We start from the raw sequence: 16,788 nt of genomic DNA on the forward strand, positions 1-16,788 counted from the left end.
TAGCAGGATGAGAATGCTTCGCTGGATGTGTGGGCACACGAATAAGGACATAATTAAAAATGAGGATATCCGAAGTAAAGTAGGAGTAGCCATAATTGAAGATAAGATGAGAGAAAATCGTTCAAGGTGATTTGGACATGTGAAACAAAGACATACAAATGCTCTGATTAGAAAATACGATCATGAATATGGAGTACTTGGAGCTAACAGAAGATTTAGCGCCAAATTAAGTACAATGACATTCTAAGATTCATACAACTGCACTTTGTTGTTATTCTACGGAGGAAAAAATGCTTTCATGTTTTGAAAATTAAAAGGTGGGTGAATCCCCCCATATCACCCTTTATTAAAGGAGGTTTTTAATTAGTTTACTAGTAATAAAGTAGGTAGTTCAACCTCAATCCAAAAGGGTACATGTGTTGTGATATTACTGTTTGAAGATGAGTGGGTAGAAACTTAAAAATATCAAATTCCCCGGATTTAAAGTATAGTGTTGATACTTGTGGGCCAAGGCATCTCTGGGTGTTGGGACTGAAGCCACTAATCCTCTCTTTATCTAGTGCTCATGCCACTAGCAATTACCCAACTCCTAAAAAGCAGATTGAAAGGTGGAAAAAGTAGCGAGATTAGGTCTGCCCTTGTGCTCTGCAAAATATCACCTATTGGGAAGATTGGGAAGAGATTCACCTTTGGAAGGCCGAAAGCAATATGCAGATATCATAAAAAGATAGATTAACGGAAGTGATTTTCACGCAATTTTGCCATTTTTACGCTCCTGTGTAGTTTTTGACATGTTAGATTGAATCAATCAAAAGAGAATCAACGGATATAAACGAATACGAGTGTGCAAAAGAAGGTGTGGAAATCATTTTTTCGGAAAGTAAAAAGTCTTAAAGCTGGATACTTCTGATTGCACAAGATTGGGAGGTGGGTTGGGGGGAATTCTATTTCCAAGTTCAAACGGAAAGGAAAGGTTTTCCCGTGTCATCATGTGTGTACATATGCATGTCACGCCACACATCTCATCTCTCTTTCATCATGTAATCACAAGATGACACATCTCTTTCATCATGTAATCACAAGATGAGAAATAGTGACGCACGAGTATAAACACTCGGAAGACACCCAAGATTCTCAATATCTTTCGGTTGACAAGTAAATGCAGACAGAAAATTCAGCATGATAACATAAAGTTGGCCAGATGGTTAATGAATATCATCGATTTATGAATAATTCACCAGTGCAAGAGCTGGTGATACATATAAGGTATACAATCGACCAAAAACATCTTAATTAACTTGATAATTAATGATCTCATTGGGGAAAGGCTATCTCATGTTCTTCAGCATCTTTCAGCTTGAGTTTCACAAGGAGATTACAGTGAAGACGAACTAATTAAAAGGAAACACTACGTACAGAACTTGCATTCTGCACTGACTTATCTTTCTTCTCCGTCGGGTTATTTCCTCTCTTCTCAGGGTTCCTTCAACCTAATTACGATGAATACGATAAAAATTTAAAAAATGGCGAATGAAAATAACATAGTTAAACGTCAATGAAAGGAGCACTCCGGGGATTCATCAATTTAAGCCACCATCTGCTCCTGCTCAAAGTACAGCTGCTCCACCCAAGCGGGGAGCATTTCTGGACCTCCGTTGTTAGGGTTATGCTGCTGCTGCTGCTGCTGCTGCTGCTGATCCTCGAAACCAAATTGCCCACGTTGTTGCAAGGGTTGAGGTCCATCCTTGACAAGAGATTGAACCCATGATACATCAGGTTCATCAACATGTGTTGGCATCGTGGATGAAGCAGTTGGGAAACTGCTTCCGTTGCTTCGGATTCCAAAAGAAGCAGATTTCCTCAGTTTGTTCAGCTCTTCCCCCTGCATACCCCAGTCCAATTTGCCACCAGGTGAGCCCCAATCTGAAAGGTTAGAGGGCTTTAATGTTCCAAAATCAGCAGAAGAAGAAACTCCAGTGTTACGGTTGCCGGCACTACGCTCAATGAAACTCTGACTCCTGTTTGCAAATGCAGCTGACCTTGAACTAAAAACAGCAGCTGCACTAGATGCATCAACTCCAAACATTGAAGAAGCCCTTCCAGGAGAGGATGAGAGGCTGGCAGAGTAACTGGGACGGGCCTGCAGGTTCATGTTTTGGCGCATCCCAGTCGGAGAATGTAACTGGGATGCTGTTGAATCACGCGAAAGGCCATTAAATTGAGGCAAAATTGCAGGATCAACAGATCCAAAAATGTCATCAAGGTTAGTAGGGTTCACTCCTCCCAGGCTATTCAATTCCCCTGTTCGATTCCCAGAGGCAGAAAAAGGTGACGCAGGAGATAAGCCATTGTTCCAGTTAGATGGGGAACCAGATATCTCATCTATCAAGCGTTGCTGCCTTCGGCGATCCTTCTCCAGGCTAAGCATTTCAATGTCAAAATCCATATCTCTAGCACTTAGAGTAGATTTCAACCTGCTACCTGGGAGCTGCAAGGTAGGGGGTGCAAAGTTTGGATTGTTTTGCCACATGAAACCACTCCTAGGAGAAGAAGGTCCAGTGGGAGTCATGGGTGGAGTTGAAGTAGGAGGAATCATCATGGATGGAGAATTGAGGGAAAGTGGGGTAATTGACCCCATATCCAGAGAAGCACCACTGGCTGAGAATGACCTCGGAGAAGGCACAGCAGAACCTGTCGAAGCATACAAGGGACGAAGCTCTTCTGGCTTGTGAGCAAAGAAACATACCCTTCTTGTGCATCCGGTCTCATCCTTACAAAGACGAGTGCGGTACTGGGCAGGGTGAAGCCAACATTCAAAAATACCATGTGCATATTCACAATCATCTCCCTGCCTGCAGGTCCCCTTTCTGAACTCCGGGCAAGGAACACAGCTGTAATGATATTTCCTTGGATCACGCCGCCTTGCATTTTCTCCAGGGTGGACAAATGGGCACTCTGTCCAGTCGTGTGAGTAAGCCCTAGAGCAAGGCTTAACCTTGAAAGTATACATTCTAAACTCATCTGTGCTATAAATCCCATTCTTGATATCTGGAAGAGAGAGATCAACAGGATACTCTTTCCTCTCTGTTCCATCTTTTGAAGCACGAGGAGTTGTAATCTCTTTCTGTTCTTGACCTTCTGTCTCATTAATCATTTGCTCCGAGAAGTCAAAAGGTTCATCAATACTGGGAACACCCTTGAGCATGCCCTCCAAAGCTTTCTTCCTCAAATTGAAGCTCGAACCATAAGCAGATGTGATCAAGTCACCAGCTTGGTTTCCATTAGCATCAAGAGCACTCGAATCAGCAGAAGCAGCAAGCAAGAGCTTGACAACCTCCGCCGAAGCAGCAGAGCCACCAGCAACAGCACAATGAAGAGCAGTGGCTCTATCTGAACCGCAGGCTCTATTAACATTAACAATACACAATTGAAGAATATAATTCAACACGTTCTTGCTACCAAACATAGCAGCGATCATGAGGGGTGTCCTCTCCTCAAACCCCAACTTCTTCGATCCAATCAGCCTCCCGTACCAATAGCTCGCCTCATCAACATCATGACCCTCTTCTTCGACAGCCCTTTTGAGCCCTTCAAGATCATCGCAGGCTGCTAGTTCAAGCAAAATCGAAAAGCTATACAGCATCCCTTCTTGTTTCTCATGCTCCATGACCATATCCGTGGAAGAAGGTTTCGTCTTGGAACCACTGCACATGGATCTCAAAACAGTCTCTTCCTATAACAGGAACACATCAATTCAAACACCCTCTGTCAGCAAGATCACAAGCATGGGCACTTTATGGAGGAAAAAGATACACGAACAAAGAGCGAAATTCTATCATCCAAAGCCATAAAAGCAAAATTCATAAAGATCGATTCGAAAAAGGTGTGCTAGGGATTTGATCAAAACATAAAAATTCGAACTTTGGTGTCATCATTTAACCGTATTGTCAACACACAAATGTTACCCAATTTCAAGCAAAAACTGAAACAGAAATCTGTTAACACGGCCCCTCATAACAAAAATACCACCACTTGTTTTGGTTGCCAGGAAAATGGGAAAAGAAAATTCACATACAGCTCTCTCTCTCTCTCTCTCTCTCTCTCTCTCTCTCTCTCTCTCTCTCTCTCTACCCCCTTCTAGTAAACCAATCCACAACTCAACTCTTACACAAATTCTTCTACTCCTTCCAAACTTCTAATCCCCAATAAATAACAAAACCCATCAAAGTAAAAGAGAAAACTAAATTTCAATTAAACTCAATTCTTCTACTTCTTTCTTCCAACTTTTTTTAATCCCCAACAAATAACAAACAAACCCATCAAAGAAAAAAGAACCAAACTTTCTTTCAAAATTCCCATTTTCTCAAGAACCAAACAGAAAAATCAACAAAAACTTCCAGAAAACAAAAACCCAAATGGGATGACACCCCAAATAATCGAATTAAACAATGAAAACACATAAAAATTAAAGAGCACGGGCATACCTTACTGCAGCAGAGAAATGATATACAAAGGAGAAAGAACTCTCAGAGTTGCTCAGAAAAAAGACCCAACTCCTCCCACCTCCTCTTTTAACTCTACAAAAAAACCAAACTATTAGCAAACACAGAGACTCTTCGTTCCTTTCTTCTGAGTTTTTATGGTTTTTTTTTTCTCCAGTCAAAAAAGAAGGAGCCTACTAAATATGCAAGCGCTCCTTCTCTCTATATCTCCCTCTCTCTCTCTCTCCCTTCTTTCATCCAGAAAATTTAAAACAAAAACAAATTAAAAGAGAAGCTAATAAATTCGTTTTATTTTTAAATTCCGGTGGGTCCCGCTGTTTTTTAAATATCTAAGAGCTCACGAGTAGCGGATGGCCGCGTGTCTACGATCCTGTGTAACCGACCACACCAGAGCGATGTGTGCAGATTCCGGGACAGTCACCGCTCTACGCGTATTTGTCTTTACAAATGACGTGGCGATACCTCCACCGTCCGTTATCCGAGAAGGAAAAGAACCAATTCGCTTCTAGATCATGATAGTTTTACCCACTGTCACTGAAACATAAACGACTGAGATATCTTATTGGTTGGATCTCTTCCACCAAATCCAACCAATCAACTAATCCGGATCCTTGAAATTTGATCCAACGGCTAAAATTATTATAACTTTTTAAGGACTCTCTGTTTGTAGCCGTTGAATCAAATTTCAAATGCCTAAATTAATTGATTGGTGGGCTTTGATAGGAGAGAACAGGAGAGGATCTCTTCCCTGTTGGGAGTGCAGTTTTTCAACTGTAAGGTCGATGATTTGTCTGTTAGCGTGGGTTGTGGAGACGGTCGGTGAGGTTATCGGTTCGGGGTGGTAGTCGTTGTTCACTGCGCTTTGGAATTCTTGGAGCCATCGACGAATGAGAGAGGCCCGATGCTTTTTCTAGAACCCTCGCTTTCGTTTCGCCTGCAACATAATAAATATTTGAATTCTATTTTATTAAATTAATGACGTAATAAATGGAGCAAAAAAGTCTTTTTCTTCGATTTTTTTTTTCTGGTAGATAAATTTGTCAAAAAAAAAGTCTACCATCGTGGGGCTCTCTCATTTAAGTTGTCTCCTTTTTCTGGATTATTTTTTTCAAAAATTAAATTGAATGATTTGCAAATTGCCTTATTTTCCTCAATTATCTCAGCCTAATCATCGCCATCATCTTTAAACCATGTACTAATCTTCTTCTTAATCTACTCTTGCTTCATTACATGTGCAAGATTTTGCCTCTTAAGAGACGAGGTAAAAAGTATCATTTCTTGCTACATTTGAAAAACCGAGACCGTACATGAATTTTTGTTATTGCTTTTTTGGACGAGTGCATTTGTTGTGGCAGCCCAATCATTTCTGTTTCTTCTTTTTGAAAAAAAAAAGAAAATTGTAATAAATAAAAAATTACAAATCGGTTGAAATACACATGGTGAGATAAAAATAAAATTATAGGCAAGTTGTAATTGTCATGATCTAGTAAGTGCTCCAATTGTGACACCCACTGAATTTAATCTATATGTAATTATTTTAGTTGCCAAGAATATATATGTCATTACAAAATCCAATCAATGATTTGATTCCTTACACGTGTTCGGATGTGAAAATTATTCTAGAGAGCTGCTAGATCCACCCAGTTGTGTTATTTTCTCACCCACTATTATTCCTAAAATAACTCTTAATATATATATATATATAATTAAAGATAAAAAATCACAGAGCTATGCTTCAATTATATGATGTCAACAAATCAAGATGATCGGCATAAAATTATCTTTTATCTCTTCGAGGGAAACATAATCATCTACTTCTTCCATAGAAACATCATCTTCTAAGTTTATTCTTTTTGTTTTATCCGAATGAAAGGAGATGGGAATGATGAGTTAGGGTTTAAGGGAGACAAATTGTCTAAACATAGCGCGAGAGTTATCACGCCCAAACTTTTCTTTTTTATTTTTTATAAAACAAAAATGTAATGCAAAATGGGGTAACTAAGGTCCTTATTAGTCATTTTACAATTTGGCAAATTTGTAATTAAAAAATTCATAAAAAGACGGGTGGAAAGATAAGACATTGGGGTGGGAATAACAGCTCTCTTATTCTAAAATGACAGAATTTTATTTTTGTAAATTTGTGAATTTGTTTGTCTAATTAACATAAAATAACAATGAAATTTGAATGCAGAATTTAATGTGTGTATAGAAACATTAATATATCAATGAGGGATAGTAGATAAAAAATATGCTAGTAGTGGTGACAGCGACGGTGATAAGTGGTACCAACTAAAAGTCCTGGAAGTTCCAAATTTGTGCATCATATGCTACCAAGTTAAAAATAACATTGTCCACAATAAGAGCATCCACATGATGATTGAGCAATACACATGAAGGTTTTGGAAGCAAACTAGGCCACAATTAACATAGAAGCTCAAGATCCATCCATTTTCGGACCAAGTATGCACATAGAAACAAATGACACTAATACATGTACGTTATAATCACAACAGACTTGTATTGGTAGCACATAGAAACAAATAACACTAATACATGTACGTTACAATCACAACAGACTTGCATTGGTAGCACACAAAATTCACTGTCATACAACGAAACCACATCAAGTCATCACCACTCAGCAATACCATAATACTCATTTAAGGGAACCACAACCCACTAAAGGGATACAATCAACCTATAATTCTCAAAACTTTTGTCACTCCATCCCCGCAGGGGCAGAAAAAATTTATTGTTGTCTTGGATGTGCTACTGGAGGCTCCTGAGAAGTTGGAATAGGAGAGCACTCATCTTGAAATAGACTTACTACTTAAATATTTTCAACAGTTATCCACTCCATACTTGGTTATATAGCATTTAATGTGAGCACATTAACTAGTACACCAGAGTTATAGGAACCATTTAATATTTTTTTAAAGCCAGGAATATTAAGTTGAGTTGAAAGACAAAGAACAAAGTGACAATTGATGACTAAGTGGACAAGCCCCATCTTATGGCTTAGTATTGGTTTGGTATTGTGGTGTTTTTATAAAAAAAATAAGTATACAAAAAAATTGAGCTCAAAAAGGTATTTGGTAAACACTTAAAAACAGTTTATTTTCACAATTTTGGATGAAAAAAGCTGAAAATGTGAAGCAACAAAAATTAGTTTATTCTCACAGTACAGCAGAAGTAGTTTTTTTTCAAAGCATAACAATACAAAACCAGCTCTCAGTACTTTTCTTCAAAGCAAACTTTCCAACTTGAACCCAAAGACAATCGGACGGTCATCCTCCAATCCATGAACAATGGACAAATCAACGGCTCAAAGTGTGTCCCAAAAATCAAAAGCCAAATTTGACTGTGCAAGTGAGAAAGCGACATCAAAGATTACGTGCAATACAAGATAAGCGGCAGGTCTGTGTCATTTTGTGTCGTTTACTTCGGTGGAAAACGACATCTTATGTGTGTGTGATCACTCTAGTTCAATCCTATCAGCATCAAAGTTTTTAGATTGTAATTAGATGTTGATACCTGGGACTCTGTATGCTTGTTTTTGGTCTCCTCTTGTTTGTTTCTTTGTTTGTTTGTTTGTTTGTTTTTTTTATTTACTACTATTATTCGTTTTTTGAAACAGCATCGAAAAGTATTTCAACATTCTTTGTGAAAAAGCGACTAAAAGAAGTAGAATTTCATTTCACACGACGTTCCGATACTCAAAGTTAATTACTTGTGTGAACATGGTCGAATTACCTATCTTTAGATGATAAAAAAAAAATTATGAAGAAAATCAGCTAAAGGGAAAGGGTAATTTCAAAAGAAAACTTATGAAAATAGTTTGAAAATTTTGAATTTTAATAACAATGACAAAATAAAGGATAAAGTAAATAATACCATGATTGATTTTTTTAATATAAAAAATATAAGTTTTTATTAAAATAAATAATACCGAGAATTCTTCGTTAAAATTCTCTAATTTCAATTGTCCTTCTTTTTCAGAAAGTGGAATGCATTCACTTTCTTCCAAAATATCAATTGTTGTTTTTTCTTTTTCATAAAGTGTGAAGGGAAAGTTGGATGACAAACAATGCACATGTTACTAGAGGGACAGGTGTCACTGCTGTATATGGACTTTTTTTGTTTTGGGAAAAATTTATAAAACATGGGAAGAAATGAGATGGAATGAAGATTCTAGAGCTTGTTTGGAATAATTTTTAAAATAGCTGAACCGTTTATAAAGAAAATATTTTTTTGTTTCATAAGCAATTCAAGCGTTATTTTTTTAAAATTCACTTATATTCTTATTAAAATTTTATATTAAAAATATTTTTATCAAAAGTACTTTATTTATTTTAAAAATAATTTCAAACGACTCTTTAAATTTTATTATATACACTACCTTTTTTTATTATTAATATATACTTTAATGTTTACATAATTACTTTGAGTTCGGATCCGGACCCAAGGTTTTGTTCCCCAGTACAGAGGAGGACAGAGAGTTGTTCAGGGATCCAACCCAAAACATTGACTAAAGAGGCCCAAGCACTTAAACTATGGGCTGCAAGACGATGGTATTGGGGTATTCCTAGCCCACTATGTGGTTTAATTTACCTACCTAAGACCTTCGCCGGAAACAGAGTGTGGTATCAATACATTCACTTATACAGGAGTCACACTTTTATAATGGGCCGGAAAATTCGAGCATGATACGAATTTATTGAACTCATGGGTTCAATATGTCCAACTCAAAGCGTAGTACAATATATTCAACTCACACTAATGTAACAGTATTGTTATAGAAATTAAGCTCAAGATACCTGATTCCTATATACAGGTATCACACTCACCTCATCACTATGAAGGGCATAACATTACGTGAATGCTTTGAGATACCAACACTTTAACGTCTCAGTTTCATATATAAGTTCTTCCATCGAGCAAATAAGCATATATGCTAAACTGACAATACAACACAATGCAAATTACAAAACAAACTGCCGTAGATCAACAGGAACATTTACATTCTTACAAACAAGTCACTAATACAGCACAAAATGGATTTACCAATAAATTATAGGACTGACTAGAAAAACAGAGGCTTTTCTAATGCCAAATGCTATATGCTAAAAGCTACAGTATACGTACATGTACTTACAAAAAGCACAGTTTAGCAAAAAATTAGTCCAGACTAATTCTAGCAGGAAGGCAAACGCCGGGAGCTTGCTCGTCGACGGAAAGAGTTCCAGCAGCAGCCAGTTTCATTACTGGATGAGCAGTGAGACAGAACTTCTGGCGTACTTCGACAAAGCTTCGGCTGAGAACTTGTTCCACCCACTCCTCTACGGCTTTCTTCTTGTCCGATAACCAGCCAGCTGCGAGCATCTGAACCATGACTCCGAAATCAATCTCCAGCTGAACCTCATATCTGAATATTTTCTTAAATTCGTGATTGATTTCCTTCACTATTTTCTCAGCAAGTGCATCGAAATCAAATGGCTTCAAAACCACTTTTCCGTCCACTTGATTGAGGAAACCTTCCAACCAAGCTTCCGAGTTTTCGGAGATGGAGTCACCGTCACAATCTTCAGAATCTATGTTCTCGTCTGTCTCCGCTACTGGCAAATTCAAATCAAGAAAGTTCCTTAATTGCTTGTTGGACCGTTTCTGTAGTTCAGAGGATTGCTCTATGGAGGCATTGGTGTCAATCAGCTTTCTTTTATTTACAGAAGAATACGGGTTCGAGGTTCCATCTCTTGGTGCAATCCTCACACTCATGCCCTTGCTTTGGTTGGCATCTCCAAAATTCCGAATTTGCATTTGACATTTCTTGGCGGTAAGTATGATCTCCTCAGAAAATTTATGGGGTTCGATCTCTACAGAGTGGCTTTTGCTGCTCTTTTTTATAGTGGAGGTTGTCACGAAGATTATGTCGTTAATGCTGATTTCTCTCCCATGCGAGTCTGGAAACTTGCCAGTCCTAATGGCCTGGGACAAGCTACTCTGGGCAATAAAGTCCGCCTTATCGACATTTTCAAGGAAGACCACTGAAGGAGGTCTCCTGCTTAACTCTCCTGCAACGTAATCAACAACTGTCTTACCCCTAAACTTCAAATTGTAATCATCTGCGCATTCGGATTGAAAAACTGAGTTTGATTGGTAACCCCTGTCTTGGGAATCCAGATCCACAGAAATTAAGCTTTCTCTGGAGCCAAAAAGTATCTCAGCAAGTGCTAAAGCAAGTTTCTTCTTTCCGACTTTGTCAGGTCCAATCAAAGTCAGCCATATATCTCCTCTAACTTTTGAACCCTGATTCCTTCCACCACCAGATTTGCAACGTGCCACAGCTTGACTGATACTGCAAATGGCTTCATTTTGCCAGCCAACCTTTTCTGTGAGAACTCTCGTAAGTGATTTGATATCGCTTGGATCAATCTGCCCTCCAAGATCAGAAGCAGAGCAGGAAGAGGACTGAGCTATTTGGCGTGAACTATTTTCACTCAATACATCAAATTCAGCAGAAATGGAACCAGAGAGGTGGTGGGAACTCCCTTTAATATCTTGTAATTGAGGACTTAATGGCCCTTGGCTGGTTGCTGCATATAATGTTCCCAATCCCAAATCTGTTGCCACAGAAGTGACCAGCGCAGATGATGTGTAGTCGGTGGGCAGATTGTGGATGGGGTAAGTAGTTAGGCAGGGACTTCCCAGTTCAACTCGCTGACCCTTCGAATCTTTTACCAATAGCTCAGACTGGAGACTGGTATTCTCACCATCAGAAACTACTTGCACAGGCAAGTTCTGTTTTGATAGATAACTCTTTTGCATAACCATTGGCTGGCAGTGAAATTGAATAGCACATCCACTTTCATTTGGAGATGAGTCTTCACCACTGTTTTCTTTTCTATCCCAAACAGCTAGGGAGCCCTCGGCAGATGCAACTTGACGCCCTGCTTGATAAATGTCCACTTTAGGGAATGGTTGAGCATGAAGATTTTGTCGGCAGAAATCATCCCATTTTTTCTGCAGTGCTGATACTGTAACATTCATTGTTGTTTTATCATCTTTGGTCTGCATGAATAATGAAACACACTTACACATATGCTCGAGCAAATACAGGTAATAGATTAAATCCAACCAGTTACAAGAAACATGCTCGTTAAACTCCATGTGTTTGTGCGTGAAGGCATGCCTATGTGTGCACAGAAGTTATTCCAACTTGATCCATAAAATTAACTCGAAGGGGTTACATACCTTTGCTAGATCATCTCCCTTGCCAGTGCCAAGTTTGTGTATTTGTAACCAAGAAGGCAAGCTATCTGACCGCTGATCAGTTACCGAAACAGTTGATCCTACTTTCAGAACAGAAGCAATTTCTTGCTCATACTTCTCTGTGCACCCATGACAACGTCCAAACGATTGATATGTGCTGCTCAATGGATTTTTGAAGTTGGATGGTGCAGAAAAGAATCCGCCAAATGGAACGAAGGACCCCATCAAACTGTAAGTATATCATGAGCACGGAACTGTGAGATCCAACGAGCACAGAACAGTCAGACACTTAAGTGTATTACTTGGAACATACACTCAATACATTCACGCAACTTATACCACTGCTATCGACTTAAACATTATAACGCGTACGTTGGGACGTGAATGCATATATGGATCAAACACTCTCACTCTGAAATCAGTTCTATTAAAAAAGAAAATTATAAAGCCTAAACCAGAGTAATGAAATCAAACAATACTCATCTTTTCGGAACAAAACATCATATTTTTCGTGTATCAAACTCAAAACCACAACCAAATTATGACTTCAAGCAACTTCAGACACACATCAAGCATCAATCCACAGGAGCATATTGAGCATTTGCACTAAATACAAAAAACAGAGTTAGATAACCACCTGGATTTCGAGTAACCTCCTTCCATTGAAGCTTTAGAAGAAGTAATGGGAAGAAGATGAAGATCCCAATCCTTCTCAATCGTCGAAAACCAAAGCGAAAGCTTTGTAAACACTTCGTGGCTCGCAGCCGCGCCAATCAACCGTAATTTCCCACCATGAATCTCCAACAAGCTCTTCAACTGCAGCACCACAAAGCTCAGAGCTTCCTCCGCCACCATACCCTCACCCACTAAACCCTTCAAATCCCCAATATTTACAATAACACCACTTCCAGCTCCAGAGCAACGCGCAGCCATTCGACCCACCTCCTCAAACTTGCAACCCATCTCCTCCTCGCTTCCGCCATTGACGACGAACTCAGAAACCTCCTTCTCGATGGATACCATGCTAAAGTTATCGATTTCAGCTGGAAAAATCCCCGCTTTACCTTTCTGCACGGCCTCGGTGAAGCTCTTCAGAGCGTCGCCGGCGCAAACGCCGATTAGCAACGGATTTTTCCCGCTCTTTCTAACCAACACGTCGGCTATTCTTCTGGAGTTCTCGTCTCTGTCTTCGAACCCGGAAAAAGGGAAGCTGAATCCGGGTCGGGCAGGGTCCGAGTCCGTTAAGTTGCACAGGAAAATGGGCGGGCACCGGGTCCGACGAAACCGGGTGGATTGCGTGACCGGCGGGTGAATAATCGCGAACTTTATATCACAGCTCCGAAACCCGGCTTCTCCGAAGACCCGACTCACAATCGGGTCGTCCAAAATAGATAAAACAAAGTGTTTCAGCTCAACCTTCAAAAGCGATGCCGCTTGCTGCTGGCTGTGAATCTGGTGCAAGTGAAAGCTCTCCGGATGCCGCCTCTGGTTCGCCTGAGACCGCTTGATCGCCGCCATGAGCGAGTTCGAGACCGGAGGCTCGTCCTGTGCCTTGGACGACGGCAACCTGTCCAAGGAAACTCCGACGGAGAGCTCGAGAGCCCGGAACTGTAGGCGTGGGGAGTACGCGCTGCTCCTGGCGCGGGCGCAGGCGTCGCGGAGGGCCGAGGACGGCAAGGAAAGCAAGGCCGAGACGGCATGTAACGACGTCGTCTGGGCGTGGCTCCGCCTGCGCGCTACAACAACGGCGTCGTCCAAAGCACGTGCCGCCTCGTCCGTCAAGCATTGCCTCGCTGCGCTCACCGGCGTCGGCATCGCCGGCTAGCGTGTATAATAATATATATGCACAGATGGATACACACGAAGGCACAAAAATCCCGCCTTTCTTAGAAGGAAATAAAATATGGAAATATATTTGAGAAAGCTTCGATTAAATTATGCAATCTGCGAGGAGTATAAAATGGAGAGAGAGAAAGAGATTTTGGTTCTGTTGGTGTTGTGTACCGGTTGCTAAATGCCGCGGGTGTAGCAACTGTTTTAGGGCGTGGGGTGGGGGAGGTGATGGGACCTTGGATTAGGCATTAATACAAACTGCAACCCGAGCATCGGGATCAGAGCCTGCTAAACAACTCATTCCCATTCGTTCTTGAAAATTTGATTTAACAATTCAAATTATTATAACTTTAAAAGGATCTTTTTGTTTGAAGTTATTGAATCAAATTTCAAGAATCATGATGGGTTGCTCAACAGACTCCGGTCCCCGCGCTCAGGAGGGCATCCGGTTCCTACAAACTGAGCAAAAGCATAAATCCGCTTCTTTCTTCTCCTTCCCTTTGGCTTTTAATTGTTTTGGAAAAGTTTGGCCGTGACTTCCACAATGCATAAGTGAGATTCGACATGCAAATTCAGTTATGTAAATTCAGTTGTCCGATGCATCAGAATATGTGACATCTTCATGATTTGTACGAAAATTTTGTAGTGTATTAGTGTAACTCGACGGTTAGATTTGTAACACTGAATTTTGATATTTTTAATTTAAACTTTCAAATATCAGCACATTACATGCACCGATGAGTTGTAAAAAAACGATGACTCGTAACTTTCTTTCTATTTGATGAGCTGTAAAAAAAACAATAACTCGTAACTTTCTTTCTATTTGCGTCCTTGTCTTTCATGTGGTTTTGAGGCCATCAAAGTTTTTTTTAGTACATTGATATTTTTACATTAAAAGGAAGAGAGTTAGGCTAAACCACATAATAGGCAGTCTAATTTGGTATCGAATTCGCCTTCGCCGAGATTTGAACATAAGACCTCCTCACTTCCAAGTGAAGAGGAACACCATCAAACCTTAGTATTAAGTGGCAAGGCCTTTAAAGTTTTTAAAAGTGTTATTTATTGAAAAATATCAAACTATGAGTTTTTTTGTTTTAGAAACAGAGACTGTGGCGGTCCACCTTTTCGTGAATTTGAAATACTCACAGAAGCATTTCAGCTTTTCCTAACAATTATAGTGTGTTTCAGCCATCGTTTGACCACTATTGTGTGTTTCACCAGCGTAAAAAATCGAACCTAAAATGTACCGTGTAAAATATAAACTTGAAATTCAACTTCAATCACTAATCTCTCTATGGTAGTTAAACTATGAATTTATTATACTAATCTCTCTATGGTAGTTAAACTATGAATTTATTATACTAAACTCAACCATTGAAATCGCTCTTACACAAATATTTAAATTTTATAAATTAAAATCAAACTCAAATTTTCAGCCTCCTGTGAAAGACGGCATAAGTGATGATTGTGAGAGGAATCAAGCACAAGATTTTTGAATGCAATGTTCTTAACTACTTTTAACCCCTAATGCTTGGGAGAAGATTGATATTTGATCCTGATGCCGTGTCCACCAGAGAAACAATACAAATGCCAGCAGGATCCTCTCCGGATTCTTTTGATGATATCTTATAAATTTGTGAATCGTGTTTATTCATTGTATATTATGCGATCAATTTTATTATGTACTATTGGTATTTAATTTTAAATAAAAATATTTAAAATAATTTCTAATCGCACGATATACAATGAACGAAGACGATTCACGAATTTTCGAAAATCTCACAAATAGGATCCGGATTCATACAAATGGACCAACATGATGACATTAGCCGTCAACGTCAAGGCTTTGAGCCCTTAAGAATTAGCCTTATTAATTTCTAAAATTGGTGATGTCCAAGTGAATAATTGATAGAGGCATTGGAGGACTAACGTAAAATATACACATCACACGTGCCATGTATCTTTTACTTATTCCATGGCTTTTTCTCACAACTAATTTGGGATTGTTGTGTCTTTTTATTAAACTGAATATGCTGTGCTGTGAAAATAAATAATTGTAAAAAAATAAGCAAATATTTTGTAAACTATATTGCTAAAAATGCTTTTAGCAAAAAAAAAAAAAAAAAGAGATTAGGATTATCAATATGAAAGTTTAATTTATTAGTATTATTCACATGCCTCCAATGAATTTTTTTTAGAAGTGCGTATAGAGTTGGTTCTGATTTCTGATGTTTTGAATCCATAATTTTGAAATAATACAAATTTAACAAACACAATTAAGACACCAATTTTTTTAAGAAGTTGCTTTTAAAAAAAATTAAGCAACTCAAACCAGATGTAATAGCATTAGCATTTAGTTGGGTGGTTTACTTTTTAAATGACAAGCATCTATTGAGCAAGTAATGTCATTACTAATAAACTTTTTAGGCTTATCGTAGTCCACCACTAATATCATCAATATTATCCAACTTAATAACTTGTTATTAGGTGTTTGGTTTCATTACAAAATGTCTCTGTATTATGTTGTATATTATTTTGTTATATTTATGACATGGAATTTATTCTCCAACGATTAGCCTGGATTGTTTCCTCAAACTTTCTTACCTCATGCTTTTCTCTATAAGTGACATAACCGAAATTGTTGCGAAGATAAACTTCAACTCAATCGAGACTTCCTTGTCACAACAGAACGTCGTAATAAAATTCTAACAATATTGTGACAGCAATGATTCACACTCTCGTATAAAGAGAAATCCAAATTGCTTACCTTTTTCGATAAACTTAAACTTTTAAATTAGTTAAACCGTGATTATCTGCTAATTGACACATTAGCCAATCATATTAGCAAGTTTACATGGCCACAAAACACAAGTATAATATGTAAAATGGATATAAAGTTTAGTTAAATCGTGATTATCTGTTAATTGACACATCAGCCAATCAGATTAGCAAGTTTACATGGCCACAAAACACAAGTGTAATATGTAAAATGGATATAAAGTTTTTGAGAGGGAAAGCAACTTGAACTTATATTATACTATTTATAAAGATATGATCAAAGTTATATCAACAAAAGCATATGAGGGAGTGACCCAACACCAACCAAGAGCCATCCTCAAGGCAGCCCCCACCTGAACACTTGGTAGAAAAAGCCCTTGGGGGACCTAATGGAAATTTTAGTCAT

General features: G+C 38.7%; 2 protein-coding genes across 2 annotated transcripts; both read right to left on the minus strand.

The window, feature by feature from the left end:
- Positions 1-1,205: 1,205 nt before the first annotated feature.
- LOC103418679 (zinc finger CCCH domain-containing protein 66-like) lies at positions 1,206-4,771 on the minus strand. Its single transcript, XM_008356789.4, has 2 exons — positions 4,485-4,771; positions 1,206-3,733 (listed from the first exon to the last, which is right to left on the minus strand). The coding sequence occupies exon 2, from the start codon at positions 3,710-3,712 to the stop codon at positions 1,586-1,588; it is 2,127 nt and encodes a 708-aa protein (XP_008355011.3). The 5' UTR covers positions 3,713-3,733; positions 4,485-4,771; the 3' UTR covers positions 1,206-1,585.
- Positions 4,772-9,484: 4,713 nt separating this feature from the next.
- On the minus strand, positions 9,485-14,194 carry LOC103418689 (protein SMAX1-LIKE 6-like). Its single transcript, XM_008356798.4, has 3 exons — positions 12,409-14,194; positions 11,754-12,000; positions 9,485-11,570 (listed from the first exon to the last, which is right to left on the minus strand). The coding sequence occupies exons 1-3, from the start codon at positions 13,584-13,586 to the stop codon at positions 9,681-9,683; spliced, it is 3,315 nt and encodes a 1,104-aa protein (XP_008355020.3). The 5' UTR covers positions 13,587-14,194; the 3' UTR covers positions 9,485-9,680.
- Positions 14,195-16,788: the final 2,594 nt, after the last annotated feature.

The sequence above is a fragment of the Malus domestica genome, chromosome 03 (genome assembly GCF_042453785.1).
Source record: "Malus domestica chromosome 03, GDT2T_hap1".
Taxonomy (NCBI): Eukaryota; Viridiplantae; Streptophyta; class Magnoliopsida; order Rosales; family Rosaceae; genus Malus; species Malus domestica.